The following is a 15,592-nucleotide window of genomic DNA, read 5'->3' on the forward strand; positions in this document are numbered from 1 at the left end:
AGGAAGTAATGGGAAAAGGGACAAAGAAAAGAAAGTTGGGAATAAAAGGAAAGTGATATAAAGTCATATGCACATGTACAAGAAACAAAAGAAAGAACATATATACAACTGCATATTTTACATGAGATACAAATGCAGAACTGAAAAGCTATAATAAAATAAAATCCCATTTTCCACCAACCCAGTCTATTTCTTCTTTCTCTCTCTCAATCACTACATTCTCTTTGCTCCATTAAAATGTAAATGCAGAATTAAAACCAATTTTTCTCTCAATCTGCATAAACAATTAATTTTAATCTCAATATTTATTTCAATATTCAAATGTGCTCTGGAATCAAATGTTTCCTCAAATTTAAATGTAAGTTTCACATCTAAGAGTATTTTATTTTTTTTATATTAAAGGAGTATAATCACATTACCTCTGGGTTTTCGCTGAGGTAAATCTGTTTAGAGATATTGTTTATTGTGCATATCCACTGGAAAAAAATTTAAAATACAGTTAGGTAATTTTCTGCCCATTATATACTTTCTATTTCTAGATTATTGTTAAGAGATTAAAAACATGGTAAATGCTTTAGTCTGGTCAGAAGAATAACTTTTATCCTTGGAAATTATCAAAAATAGGTGCCAGATTATGAATTTTTTTCTGATAAGTAAATCTCGCCTTGTCCTTAGCCTGTAACTCTCCAATAACAAATAAAAAAGTAGTTGACATCTTAACAATCCTTGCATGCACAGACTAAGTTAACAATAAGCCACACACAAGATATTTACAATTAGTTTTCAAACTACAGAGCAGGACAGAGGAAACTTGTGACTTTCCAGATGATGTTAAATTCATTTGTTTCATGAAATTAGTCATGTTTGCTGGGCCTGTTGCAAATTGTGATCCTACAACTTTTGGATCTGATACTTTCTCCAACACTGTCACAGAAGCAAAAGAAAAGTTCATGCATTTTTTTAAAAAAATCATCTTTAAATAAAGTTTCCATGTATCTAGCTGATTTTTTTCTCTTGATTTTTTTTAATGATTCCATTAATAGAAGTGAGAAATCACAGGCTTGCTAAATGTGAAATAATCCACACAAGATGCTGTTTTAATACTAAAGTAGCAATGTGGCACATTTGAAATTCTCTTCCCTGCGTTGATTACTCAGCATTGACAGCAGCTGGTTTCAAACCTATTTTAAACTGCCTTGTTACAAGTGAGAACTTTCTACTCTGCCTTTCTTTTGGTTTGAAAGCTGGCACAATTTTCCACTGTTGAGAATGCTCAATTTCATGATAAAGTTGATTCCTGAATTGAAATGTACCTAAATCTACATTTCACAAACTATATGATAAATCATGAATTGCTTAATCAGGGGTCGCCAACCTTTTGGACCTCAGGGACCACCAAACTCATTTTAAATCCTACTAACCGGTTCTGTGGGCATGGCCTAAGTTGTGGGTGTGGCTTGGTGGTCATGTGACTGCTGGGCACGGCTTGTATGTAAATATTATAAATATTTATATATTGAATTTTTTATAAACAAAAAGAGCAACTTTTACCCAAAACCAGGCAAACCAGGCAGGCAGATTGAGTTGCTCACAGAATCATTCAGTGATCTATCTATCTGCCATCGGCTAGCTCACAATTTGCTTGCTGTGAGTCTGCACTGAATAATAGAACCTTCAGTGCTAAGGGAGGTTCGGCTGTGCTTAACAGCAGAGCCGAAGATCTAAAGACTAGCTAGAAAGCAAGAAATCCAATCATTTCCTGCTTCCTAGCCAATCTAAATCTCCCAGCACAGCAGAACAGATGATGGTCAGAAAAAGGAAAAATAGCAATTTTGCAGGCAAGTTTGCCAGGTAAGGAGTGGGCGGGGAGGGTTCCTGTGGGCTGTGCAGCCTTGTGTTTCTGTGCAGCCTGGATTAATTGCTTTGGGGGGTGTGCTCTGGGGTGAGATTTCTCTGCAGACCACCAAAATTTTCTCACAGCCTACCAGTGGGACACGGCCCAATGGTTAGTGACCGCTAATCTAAATTCTTTTTTAAAAAATGAGGAAAAAAATTCCACTGTTCTTGTGAATGAAAGCCTTTAGGCTACAAACCATACAATGCTTTGGCAGTCTTCACCTTTTCCATATCATTAGCATATAATTATTCTGCTCTTTAAAACTGCCCTAATAACTAGCATTACAAATTTAATTTGGAAACCATTTACAGGTGGTCTTCAACTTATAACAGTTAATTAGTGACCGTTCAAAGTTACAGTGTCACTGAAAGTAATTTATGAACATTTTTCATACTTATGACGATTGTAGCAGATCTATGGTCATGTGATCAAAATTTGGATGCTGGGCAAATGGTTCATATTTATGATGGTTGCCATGTCCTGGAGTCATGTGATCCTTTTGCAACTTTCTGACAAGCAAAGTCAATAAGGGAGCCAGATTCACTTAACACCTTTGTTACTAACTTGACAACTGCAGAGATTCACTTAACAAATGTCTCACTTAGCAAGAAAAATTTTAAAAAGTGATCTATTTATTGTAAGAAAAAGGCTTTCATTGATTAGATATATTTGTCAGGCTTGGGCAATTTTACTCCTTAAACCCTCACAAAACATTTATTAGTTTCAATAACCATTCTGTTAAAAAGCTTACTTCTTCGTAATCTTTTCTGCTCTCAGCTTGCAAAATTGAAGACCTGTTGGACCAGGAAATAAAAATAAGAAACAAACTGAATTATATTTTTCAAGCAAAGCCGGGAAAAGGAATGTTCATCAAGTTGTTGGCTTCAAGTTATTGATATATGCAATTCTTTATTCACTATAGTATTTATACCATGCTAAATTCCAAACCAAATCCACTGATGGACATTGCCCACCTATAATATTTATCTTTGCATTGTGGAACTCAGCATATTTCATTTGAGCTATGTTCTACGGACAATTAGCCACTGATATACCTCAGAGATAATTTATGTTGTCCAAGCTTGTCTTTTGCTAACATCTCTCAGTAACAACCAGTAAGACTGCACAGAACGAGAGGAAGGTATCCCTATTGCATTTTAGGCTGAGAGGAAACTAGGCAATCAGAAAGAAAAAGCTGGCAGACAACTTTTCCCTCTAACCTGAAAACAAGGATTGAAAATACCCATAACATTTTAGAAAGAAAACAAGTAGACAGTAGACAAGATTACACATGAAAATCTAAATACAGAATCGCCTTCAGTGAGATGGGCAGCATACACGTTTGACAAATAAATAAAATGATAAAAACAAGCAAAATATATTTAGATTGCCACCTAGAAAGCAGCATCAAGTTCTGATTAAATAAGTTGGTTTAAAGTAATAGAAACTTCTCTTATGCCTGCCAAGTTTTCAATCTGGGAAAGATAAGGATTTATTCCCCCTTGTCTCCCAACTTTAGAGAGAAACTGAAAGGCGGCAGGAAATACTTCCTAACTGTTTCTCCCTTACTAAAAACATATGTAAGAAATGGTAATACAAACTTTTTGCCATCAAAAGATGTTATTTGAAAGCAGTATCTTCTGTCTTCACAATCCACAGCCATTACTGAACAATTGTCTATATCCATTACAAGTCCTCCAGCAACTTCACCTCTTCCTTGGCTCATTAGGTTTCCACCCTGTGTGAAGTAAAACTGTCTGTCCCAACTGGAAGACACCAGTCCTGTTTTACTGAAGTAAGAAAAAAAGAAAACTGACTTAGTCCAACCTAGCAGCATCAAATCTCTAATGAAAAAATAAGTTATTATAAGTTTTGGACTGGGAGATAATTTCATATAATTGAATGCAGTTATGCATAGATTATTTTGGTATAGCAAGAGAATATAAATAGCGCTTAACTAAATTTCTCAACATATTGTTTTATCAGCAAAATACTACTGCTCTCACATGCACACACACACATGCGCGCGCGCGCACACACACAGACTCATTTTGAGCTTTAAAAATAGCTTTAAGGTGTCACCACTTTATATTCTTACTCCATAGCACACCTGTAGTCAAAACACAGGAAACAGTGTCTGCAGTCATACAGCAAAGATGTAACTTTCATATAACTCTTCTCAGATGTTCAAAGATACTATAAATATACTTGCCAGATGGTAAAAAAACACTGATAGAAGAATAATATGGGTAAAAATTATATTATGTCTGCTATTTCCTTCATCAATAATTTCAAGAAAAATGAAATATTGTAATGCAAAAATATTTTGGGCTAGGACCCAAAAAAGTAATTGTCAGATCCACCAGCTTTGGCTTGGCATTTGCTGGCATCCTGTCATCAAAAGACTGGGGTAGAGGGATGGGGACAAATGAGCCATAAACCTGTGTGCATCTTTGTGGGAATTAGGAAGGGGTTTTTTATGACAGCTGAGGAAGAGCTGAGGAAGAACATGGAACCAGTTCATGCCAGGCATCTTCAAGGTCATTTATCCTGAGTGTGCAAAGTTACCAGCCTAAACACCTCAGTGTTCCCAAAACATCTCAGTGACATCACATTGGCTGAACTTGGACTGGTCATGGTGAGGGATGGGGAATGAAAGAAATAGTTTTGTGTTTACTGTAACCAGCATCTCTTAGTGAAAGTACTTTTCTCTTTAATCAAATGGAGTCAAGGGATCTGACTGGGGCAGATCTGAATGTAATATTACGGGCAAACAAATTTTATTTTTTAGTGCTCCTTTATTTCGTATCTCCTGTGACTTTAAGCTCACTAGGGCAAGAACAAACAAATAAGTCATTGCAATCCAGAGACAGATGCAATCTACTTTTAAAGCTGCACCCTTTTATAAAGAGGAGCTGCTGCAACAAAAATAACAAATGAAGGAGCAGCTGTTCTCCCAGATGTATATATCGCTTCTGAGGTTTCTAGCCAAATTACCCTGAGACAAGTTAAATTATATATTGTGCCATGAAACATCATAAACAAGATCTTGAATTTAATACAAATCTGTACTGCATGCTGGTTGGTATTGGACATTATTTAAAATCTTTAAAACTATTAATTTTGGTAATTATTTTTACATGTAACACGCTATGCAAGACCCCTGTAATTTATAACCCAGGCTATTCAGGCTTATATGTATTTGAAATTGGTTCTTACTTTCTTGCATTTAGATAACCAGCCTTGCGAGTAAGGTTTCTTTGGACCAAAAATTTTGTAGTATCAGGATCTGGTAAATAAAGTGGATCACTGGCTATTTCCAAATCTTCTATAGTCTGTTGCATCGTCTCCACGTCATGATCCATTTCCCTGCGAACACTAAAATCATAGGTTTTTTTTAAAAAAAATTATTCACAATAGCTAAAAATGTTTTAAAAGAAACAGCATTACTTTTCAGAGAAAAAATGAACTTACTCCTGAACACTTGTCCCGATATTTGTTAAAAATTCTTCCAGCTGTTCAGAAAGGTTTTCTGAGCCCATCTTAAAGAAGTTTATCTTTTAAAAGAAAATGCATACTTATTAATTTACTTGTAACTTATAGAATTTTAGAACTTTCTTTGGTGACTAAAAACATAATTCACCTTTACAGATGCAAGATCATAAATCACAAGATACTTATAATTAGTTAGGTTTTTCTATCAACAAATTACACTTACATGCTTACTTTTCCACAGAGAGGTTAACCATTTAGTCTTTCTACTTGATTTGATTGAATTGATATAGCTGCCCATGCCACACAAGGTTAATGTTTTGGCTTGGTAGTATTTTAATACTTTGGATGCTCAAAATACTTTAATGTAGTATTTCAAAATCTCCCCTCCACCATGCATTTTGGAATTTACCTGAGCCTGCATATAGCCTAATAAGGGTTCCAACATAGCAATTTTCTTCTTATACTGCAGTGTATTTAATGCACAGAAGTAATGCATCATAGTCTGATGTTGTTTTTTCCTAGAAGTATATACATCTTCTGTAGCTTCATATTTGACCTTTAAAAATATAATTCAAAGCAGTTTACCATTAAAATTTCTTGCAATGATGTGAAAAAAATCTAAATTTATATATACTTTTTCCAAAATACATTTTTCTTCTACTCATTCTCTACAGATTTGCAATTGTAAATATATCTTCATGTAAAGTTCTTTTTAAAATAGTCCAGGTTATGATGTCACATGAGAAATAGGTTTTGTTTTTTTCCAGGGCATTATGTGAACTGCTTGGCAAAAGGTATTAAATATTAAATTACCAAAAAAAGGATGGGATGGGAAGGGATGAGGAGGGAAGGGAGAGAGAGAGAGAAAGAGAGAGGGAGGGAGGGAGAGAGAGAGAGAGAAAAATGCAGCACTGCTACTGCTGAGATCTCCATTTTGCCAGTTTTAGTTTAGTTTAGTTTACTTTATTGTCATTGCACCTCATACAATGAAATTAAATGCCATCTTCAGTGTACATTATAACTATAAAACTAAAACACAAACACACATCCTTCACATTCTATACAACTGAATTGAAAACCCAATACTGCATTAACATTGCACTATACAGTAGAATTCAATATAGTTACTGCCCTGGGATAAAAGCTGTTTTTCAGCCTATTTGTCCTTGTTTTTATTATCCTGTACCATCTGCCAGATGGTAATAGTTTAAAAAAATTAATGTGAAAGTTGTATAGAAGAATATCCCACTGAATAAAGAAACTGATAACACTGGACAGGAACACATAGCTGAACTACATATATTTCATGAATATATGTAGTATATTTCATATATTGCATTCACTAGAATTATCATGTAATTATCACATAATTTTTTAGATAACTGAAAAACAACATAGACTTTTTACATTATTATAGCTGGATTAAAGTTTCACAAACCTTCTCATTTTCTCTTTTTTTTGACAGTCGACTATATCTGGTAATCGCAGCATCATGATCTGAAAAAAACAAGTTTTACAATATTTAAAAAGTAGCTACAAACATTACAAGTGTTTAAGGCAAAAAGCAACTAGACTTCAGTGAAGTACTAATTCAGGCAATTAGGTTAATTTTGCTTTTTTCAACAATATAATACAGAAAAAAAATCTGTTTCCAATAATTTCAGAAATGTTTTTATCATTTCAAGATAAACAAAATCTATTATCCTGATGCACTGATTATATCAATAAGATATCCTTTTTTATATAATGTCCCATTAGAACAAGAGCTTACTCATCATAATTTCCCCCCAATTACCTTGTATACAGTTATCTAGGATTAGTTTCCCTTTCATTTTTAGATTGAAAAATTGCTTTTTTTTAAAGAGCAAAATTACTCTGAAATCCCTTCATAAAATGTTAATCTTTACTGTTTATAATATTATAATCATGCAAAATCAAATAAAAATAAACCATGAAATTAAATTCTAAAACATACTTTACCATTGCTGGAGATCTGGAAAACCTCTTTTAAAGTCAGAATTTCTGAAATGAATGTAGGAAAATGTACAGCGTTACTATAATTCTGCTGTTTTAATGTAAGATGAACAAAATTTGATTCATTTATTATAGGTCTTCAGGTGGCCTACATTTCAAGGTCTATATGAATTGTTTTGTAATGAGAAAATAATTCCCTAAAGTTATGGGATTGTATCCAATGGTAGAGCTGTTTCTTCCTCTGTTTTCTCCTACATTTCTCTGAAAAGCCTTCCCCCAAAGTCAGGGGCTCTCTTTTAAATGCCATGTCATTTGAGATTGTAAACTTGCTGTGGCAGAACTCACCTAACTATATGAGTTTTTTGGGGGATTCAGAGGGTTTGGGCAGAGAAATAGGAAGAGTTTACAACAAGTAAATGCAGCCCATATAAGTGAAAACACAATAGCCGTACAATTCTACTTAAATTTAAGCCTATTACTTCAGTAAAACATACACAAGGTTACAGTTTCATATTTCAGAAGGATTAATACGCAGAGATTACTAATGCATAAGTATTCAACTCCACTGAACTCAAGGGACAGGAGCACTGCATTCTGTCAAACATACTGTACAGGCAGAAATAGATCCCCCTTCCCTTGTTCTCTGCTCTCCACCCATTCAACTTTTTTATTATTGTATGTATATTTATTGTGTTCTTTTTCATTTATTCTATTGTTCTATTATTTTACTTCTGTTCTGTTTACTCTTTTCATTTCTTCATTTTTATTGTTCTTATATTTATTGTTGTAAGTCAATATTATTATTTGCAAAATAGGCAGCAAATAAATTTAACAAGCAAAATAAATAAAAAATGGAAACAAGAGGTCCCTCAAATAACCAGGGCCCATGCCATAAAGAGCTTTATAGGTGGCAATCAGCACCTTGAATTGCTCCCAGAAAGCCACGAGCAACGACTGCAGTTTGTGTATATGGGTGCAACATGAAGTATCTATTACTGTTTGGGCCACTGCCTTTGTACCCATTGTAGCTTCTGAATAGTCTATAAGGGCAACTTCATACAGAGCACACTGCAATAATCCAATCCTGAGATAACCAGGATATAAATAGCAATCTGAAGGTCCCCCTCATTGAGAAAGGATACAAATGGCACACAAAATAACCTGTGTAAAGTTCCACCTGGGCACAGCGGACGAGCAGAAACTGGGAGTTCAGGAGAGTCCCCCCCAAACTGAGTAGCAGTCTTGAACGAGATAGATAGATAGATAGATAGATAGATAGATAGATAGATAGATAGATAGAGCTAGACAGACAGACAGACTGCAGTGACATAGGAATTGGCAATGTAATCAACTCTACATTTGGTCACTATTTCTCCCTGCATCTCCCATTATCGGCCATGCTGCCTTGAGACTGCTGGAAGTTGTAGTTCAGCAACTTCTGCAGGGCAATCACTTATGCATTCCAACTTTTATCATTCCCTTTTGCCTAAAACTATTTTCAATGAGACAAACGTTCTTAGACTTCAGGAGGCTACTATAGATGAAATATATATTAGCTATTATTATACAAAACATTGTCTAGCAATCTGATTTTTGTGACAATTATTGTACCTTTTAGATTTCTTTCTTTGAATTGTGTGATAGGAAACATCATGGCATCTGCTAATTGAGTTGATAGTACCGCATGACAAGAACTGAGCTAAGAAGAAAAAAACAAGTATACACTGTTTTACTTTTGTGTGCAAAAATAAGAAAAAATGTTATGGAAGCACGGGCTGAAGAAGCAGCAGAGCCTGGCATCTTTATATCTGTTCTTTTTTGCACAAGTGGATACAAAATTATATATATTTAAATATATATATATATATATATATATATATATATATATATATATATATATATATATATATATATATATATATAATATATATATATATATTGTTTAGCATTATTTATTATTAATTATTTAGCATTATTTTAGTCTGATGTAATAATTTATTACATTCAAATCAGACCCCAAAAAGGCAATATGACAAACCATGATATAATCCTTTGAGGCAGAATAAGTCTCCATTTCAATATCCCCATTGAGAAAGTGTTGGTGCATGCCATTAGGATTATGCCATTCAAAAAACAGTTTGTTGGGATCACACTGTGTATTGTTTGAGAGAAAGGGAGATGACCTGGATAGCAATATAAGAACTAATATATAAGCAAATAGGATTGAACATTCCTTAAATCCTAAGAAGCAAGATTTGGAAGAGGTCCACTGGGGTATAGAAAGAAGAGGAAGTAAAATACAATCAAGCTTGCAAAGTTTTATTATTATAAACTATTTCAATAAAGTATAAATCTTATTATCATATAGTTGATTTTCTGGCCTGTTCTACCTAGTGTGACTGACAGCTTGCATGGTGTGAAAGTTATGGGCATCACATATCATCTGTAGAACCTGCTTGATAATGATGCAAAGGAGGCAGCAATCACAGCCCACATAGCAGCAGTGACATTGTAATGTATAATTAGCCAGTTCTAGAAGCCAAATTTAGACACCTAAATAGAAGATCAAAACCAGGAACACCAAGACAGAAGTCTTAGAAATGCTGTTTGTTTCATGTGCAGCCAACCAGATAGGCAGAGCTCAGAGATCTCAATGCAATTATGGCACGATGGCAGCAGATGGAGATGCTTAGATTTGTTAGTCACTGGGAAACATTTCAGAACAAACTAAAAGTGCATCAAAGGAATCTAGGCTTTTGGCACATAAAATCTAAAAGGTCACAGACCAGTTTGTAAACTGATTCCTGGGAGGAAATCAACAGGCAATGGGTACCAATCAATTCAGAATGGTGTAAACACCTTTTTAAAAAAGTTAGGACCAAAATTGTACATGGATGCTGGTCATGGCAACCAGAAGATAAAATGATAACAAGACAGCACAGAATGCACAGTTGTTTGGATACAATGCTTGAAATCTCCAAAGAATGTTGTAATTGTTGTAATAATGGGGACTTTGATTAACCTAATATAAACTAGATATGTTGTGCTCAGGTTATGACAAAGAGATCACAATAATGGTCTCTTAAAACAGCTGATCTTGAAACAAATAGAGGGGAAGCAAACCCAGATTCAATTATAAGGGGTTACTATGGTTAAGTATTGTAGAACTGACAGGAAACAATGACTGTAATACTATTTTATACAGCATGCAAATGGAAAGCTGCGCTGACTGCAAACTCTAACGCTATCATGTTGACTATAAAAGAGTCAGTCCTCCTGGGCTCATGGCTCCTGTCTGGACAACAAATATATTTGCAAAATTACATCTTATGGAGTAAGTATGGACTGTTCGGAAGTAGCAGCCTTTACACATTGTTACTCATACCATTGTCACTTTGTGTGTGGATTATCCTAATGATTTCTATATAGGACAGCAACATTTTCTGAGTGCCACAAAAAAGGATCTTCTGAAAGACATTTGGGGAGTAATAAGATTATGTTACCCTGAATAGTGATGCCTCAGATTAATTGACTATAATGACATTATTTCTGTTTTTTTTAGTCTTTGATATTAATACTATAAACTGTTCAAAGTCTTTAGAAATGGAATGATATAAAAGTTGCATGCACGGAAAATAGGCTGATAAGTTTTTAGAAAGAAAGACTTACCTCATCTATCACTTTGGCAAACTGCTGAAGAGTAGAATTCATGACTTCATCATCACCACCCAAAGGAAAGCGCTACCAAAAAAAAAACCACCACTTTTTAAATTCTGTATTTATTTTTTTCACTCCAAAAAAAATTCACAGTAACATTCCAAAGGTCTAATAACTTGTACAAATTTTAACATTGCTAGAAAATAAAAGAATCTCGAAGTACTATAACTTGCTAAAGTTTGTTAAATTTATATATATTGTATTGCTATATTTAAAAGGTATCGAAAACACCTGTTGGCCAGGAGAATTGTGCACATGTGTGTGCATGCACACACATTTGCACATCCACAAGGTCTAGTAAATCCTGTTATTAAATTATGACCATTTTGATTAAAAAAAATTGTCCATTTATGGCAGTTTCAATTTATTTTTATCAGTTTTCCCCTTTCTGTGTTTCTATTTGTTATTTTCTGGTTTGTGTGGTTACAGACATATAAACTTCTCATGTTTTAATCAGACTATGCATGTTTTAATCTCTTATTTCTTTGTAAGCTGCCAAGAGCCATTTGATTTTGCAGAGTAAATATATCATAAGATAAATAAATGTATGTTCTTATAATAACAAAAACTGAGCAAAAATAAAGTGTATAGGCCTTATAAGAATAAATGGAAAAAATAATGAATTTAATTTCTGTGTGCTAACCTGCTGTTAAAACATATAGGTGGAGTTTATATAAGATGCTACAAAACAGGCAAAAACAGATTAGCATAGTCTGTAATTATTTTTCCATGTTGGAGGATCAGTCACTATCCTGATATGTTGTAAAAATCAAGCTGCCACATTAACCCATTCAACTTGGATCAAAACATAACATTTTCATTTTATAAGTGGACTCTACCTGTTTCTCATATTCTTTTAGAAGCTTTGAAGTCAAATGCGTTGCCGCACTGAGTTCATTCTGAAAAAGAGAATTTATTCTGATTTTTAAAAGATTTTTCAAATATAAATGACAATAGGAGTACAATATAAAATAATCAGAGTTAAACAATGTATAGAATAGAATAGAATACTTTATTGGCCAAGTGTCATTGGACACACAAGGAATTTGTCTTGGTGTAAATACTCTCAATATACGTAAAGAAAAGATACATTCGTTAAGAATCAAGAATCATAACGTACAGCACTTAATGATAGTCATAGGGTACAATCAACAATCAAATCATACTAGGAAACAGTCAATATAAATCGTAAGGATACAAGCGACAAAGTTACAGTCCTACAATCACAAAAGGGAGGGGATGGGTGATAAGGAGTGATGAGAAGATTAACAGTAATAATAGTGCAGAGTTTGTAATAGTTGAACAGTGTTGAGGGAATTATTTGTTTAGCAGAGTGATGTTCTTGTGTCTAGTTGTTCTGGTGTGCAGTGCTCTATAGCATCGTTTTGAGGGAAGGAGTTGAAACAGTTTATGTCTGGGATTTGAGGGGTCTGTAAATATTTTCACAGCCTTCTTTTTGACTCGTGCAGTATACAGGTCCTCGATTGAAGGCAGGTGGGTAGTAATTGTTTTTTCTGCAGTCTTAATTATCCTCTGAAGTCTGTGTCTGTCCTGTTGGGTTGCAGAACCAAACCAGTTACAGAGGTGCAGATACTCAAGAATTCCTTTGTAGAACTGTATCAGTAGCTCCTTGGGCAGTTTGAGCTTCCTGAGTTGGTGCAGAAAGAACATTCTTTGTTGTGCTTTTTTGATGACGTTTTTGATGATAGGTGTCCATTTTAGATCATGTGATATAGTAGAACCTAGAAATTTGAAGGTCTCTACTGTTGATACTGTGTTGTCTACTGTGTTGTCTAGTATTGTAAGAGGTGGTAGTATGGGAGGGTTTCTTCTAAAGTCTACCACCATTTCTATGGTTTTGAGTGTGTTCAGTTCCAGATTGTTCCGGTTACACCACGAGGCAAGTTGTATAACCTCCTGTCTGTATGTAGATTCATCGTTGTCTCGATGTTTCTTGTTTCTTTAACAAAATGTGTATGCTTTTTGTAACAATTATAATTTCCCATTTTTAAAGTGGAATGTTTTATTACAGTGTCATAGACTAGCATACACACTTTTAAAATAGTTAACCATAGATTTAGCTAAACAAATAAAAATTAATCAAATTCCCAGAATTCTGAATGACCAATTACTTATAATAGAAAATAATATCACTCTTTCTAAGAGCAAAAATTAAACTGCACCAAAATATTTGGAAGTAAAATCAACAAGCAAAAAGGACAGTACTGCATATTTATCTGTAGAAGCCTTAATCTATGCAGACTATAGATTCAAAATTACTTGTAGAAGAGGGAAAGTTTTTTTACGAGTACATGCAAATGTAGGTTTTTATGCAGGAAGTTGAAGGGCCACAAATTATGTTAAACTTGCACACAGCTTAATGATAGGCTGTTTTTGTAACATAAAAAAAAGATTTCCTTTTTATGACATATCCTGGGATATATATTCAGCATAAATCAGCTTATTAATTAGTTTACCGGTTGGGCAATCAAAAAGATTGACTGCTCAGGAGGCAAATTAGACCTTGGCAGTTAGGCTTAAGGTGGGGTTTCCAATTTGATATTAAGATTTATTAAGAATCAATCCAATTAACCATATTATACAACACATATAATAACTTAAATTGTTGCATAAAATGCTTACATCTAAATATATTCTTGTTAGAAACTTCTGAAGAATGTCTAAGCTATTTATTAATGTTATTTGTAAACAATTAACATGGAAATATTAAAGGAAAAGTGTATTTCTCTTTTTCTTTTCATTCTTTTTTTCACATTCACATATATTTCCACCCAGTTACTAAAATACCAAGAGTTAAAATTTTGGGTCCAGGTATTCTTCAATTTACAACCACTCATTTAGTTACTATTCAAAGTTACAATGGCACTGAAAAAAGTGACTTGTGACCATTTTTCAAATTTATAACCATTGCAGGATCCTAATGGTCACGTTATCAAAATTTGGGTGCTTAGCAACTGGCATATATTTATGACAGCTGCAGTGTCCCAAGATCATGTGGTCACCTTTTGTGACCTTCTGAGAAGCAAAATCAACGGGGAAGCCACATTCACTTAACAACCATGTTACTAACTTAATAACTGCAATGATTCACTTAACATCTGTGGCAAGAAATGTCATAAAATGGGGAAAAAACTCACTTAAAACTCACATTGCTTAACAATGGAAAATTTGGGCTAAATTGTGGTCGTAAGTCGACAACTACCTGTATAATCATAAAAATTTGGAGAAATGATTGAAGATTAATTTCTGCATTTTATAGTCAAATTACCTGTGCATCATAAATTCGGTGCATAGCTTTATACAACTGGTTAATATATCTGGAAATTGCAGCAGCATCTTCTTCAAATACACCCAGCAAAGATCGTGTCTAAAAAGAAGACAACATAAATTTTATAATATTGCAACTACACTATTGCAGCTATATTTAGTAAAGTTCTATTTCATGTATGGGTACGACAGAATCAGAATTCAAAACATTTCTATCTGATCTTTGACACATAGCTAAAAGTTACCTGGCAGAAAACACTTTTTAAGTCTATATGGCACCTCATTAAAACAAAGTATGCTGACATGACTACCTAAATTCCTTTCAGATTACGTAAGTTCCAGACTACATAAGTTTCTTTCAGTAAAGTACTTCATTTACTATTCTTTTTATGAGCAACAGTGCTAGGACATAATAATTAGATATTTGAGCTTTTATGTTTTCACCAGTTATAAAAATTTAACACTGTATATTTTAAATCTACTTTATATTGAATTTGAAATCCAGATACAAGATAAAATTTCCTTTGAGTCAAGCTCTATGCTGGTTACCACATAGATATGTGAACGTTGTTTTCTTGGCTAAAATAAATTCAAAAAATAAATATATTATCTAAATGATAAAGTATAACTCAAGTTAAGCTTTATAATCTTAAAATACCATTTAATGCTGGGTTTTCAAACTGCTCCACACTAACTTATGTGGAAACTGAACAGTAATAGAATAAGACCACTGTCCTTTTATGGATGGATAACTGGCTATAAATACTGTATAAATGGGATAACTAAAATAAATCTTTCCAAGAATCTAACAACATATAGAATTTACATTTGTATGGATAAGAATGAATAGACAAGAAATTTTCTTTTTAAATTCGCATTAACTAATTGATAATGACTTAAGATATTAAGTATATTTTGGGAAAGAATGTATACTGTGAATTCTGTGAAGAATGTATACTGTGAGATTTTTAAAGCTTAAAAAATCTTATAGAGGATAGGATCCTCAGGATTATATGAAACAGAAAAATGAGTGTCTTTCTTCAAAGACAATTTACATTTCCAGTGATAAGACAATCTTCAGGAGGCCTTCCCTGTGAAATATTTGGGCTGGCTACTCTAGGACACAGAATGCTGAAGTAAAGGGCATACAGATAATGTAACACAGAGAGCTTTGCTAAATAATGTTGGCTGGAATTTCCAGGGAGGATGGTTGTCTCAATT

General features: G+C 33.7%; 1 protein-coding gene across 1 annotated transcript in view; it reads right to left on the reverse strand.

The window, feature by feature from the left end:
• The window catches only part of APPL1 (adaptor protein, phosphotyrosine interacting with PH domain and leucine zipper 1), a 39,406-nt gene that overhangs the window by 20,037 nt on the left and 3,777 nt on the right, over window positions 1-15,592 (reverse strand). The window contains exons 2-13 of the mRNA XM_026677578.2: window positions 14,373-14,471; window positions 11,923-11,982; window positions 11,036-11,107; window positions 8,978-9,065; window positions 7,373-7,414; window positions 6,831-6,889; window positions 5,802-5,948; window positions 5,372-5,454; window positions 5,117-5,275; window positions 3,499-3,687; window positions 2,649-2,691; window positions 420-476 (exon numbers count right to left, since the gene is read on the reverse strand). Coding sequence (XP_026533363.1) covers window positions 420-476; window positions 2,649-2,691; window positions 3,499-3,687; window positions 5,117-5,275; window positions 5,372-5,454; window positions 5,802-5,948; window positions 6,831-6,889; window positions 7,373-7,414; window positions 8,978-9,065; window positions 11,036-11,107; window positions 11,923-11,982; window positions 14,373-14,471 — 1,098 coding nt within the window. The remainder of the gene's footprint in view (window positions 1-419; window positions 477-2,648; window positions 2,692-3,498; window positions 3,688-5,116; window positions 5,276-5,371; window positions 5,455-5,801; window positions 5,949-6,830; window positions 6,890-7,372; window positions 7,415-8,977; window positions 9,066-11,035; window positions 11,108-11,922; window positions 11,983-14,372; window positions 14,472-15,592) is intronic.

This window comes from Notechis scutatus, chromosome 2 (genome assembly GCF_049901735.1).
Source record: "Notechis scutatus isolate UNSWTSFEM ecotype Mainland chromosome 2, rNotScu1.2, whole genome shotgun sequence".
NCBI lineage: Eukaryota > Metazoa > Chordata > Lepidosauria > Squamata > Elapidae > Notechis > Notechis scutatus.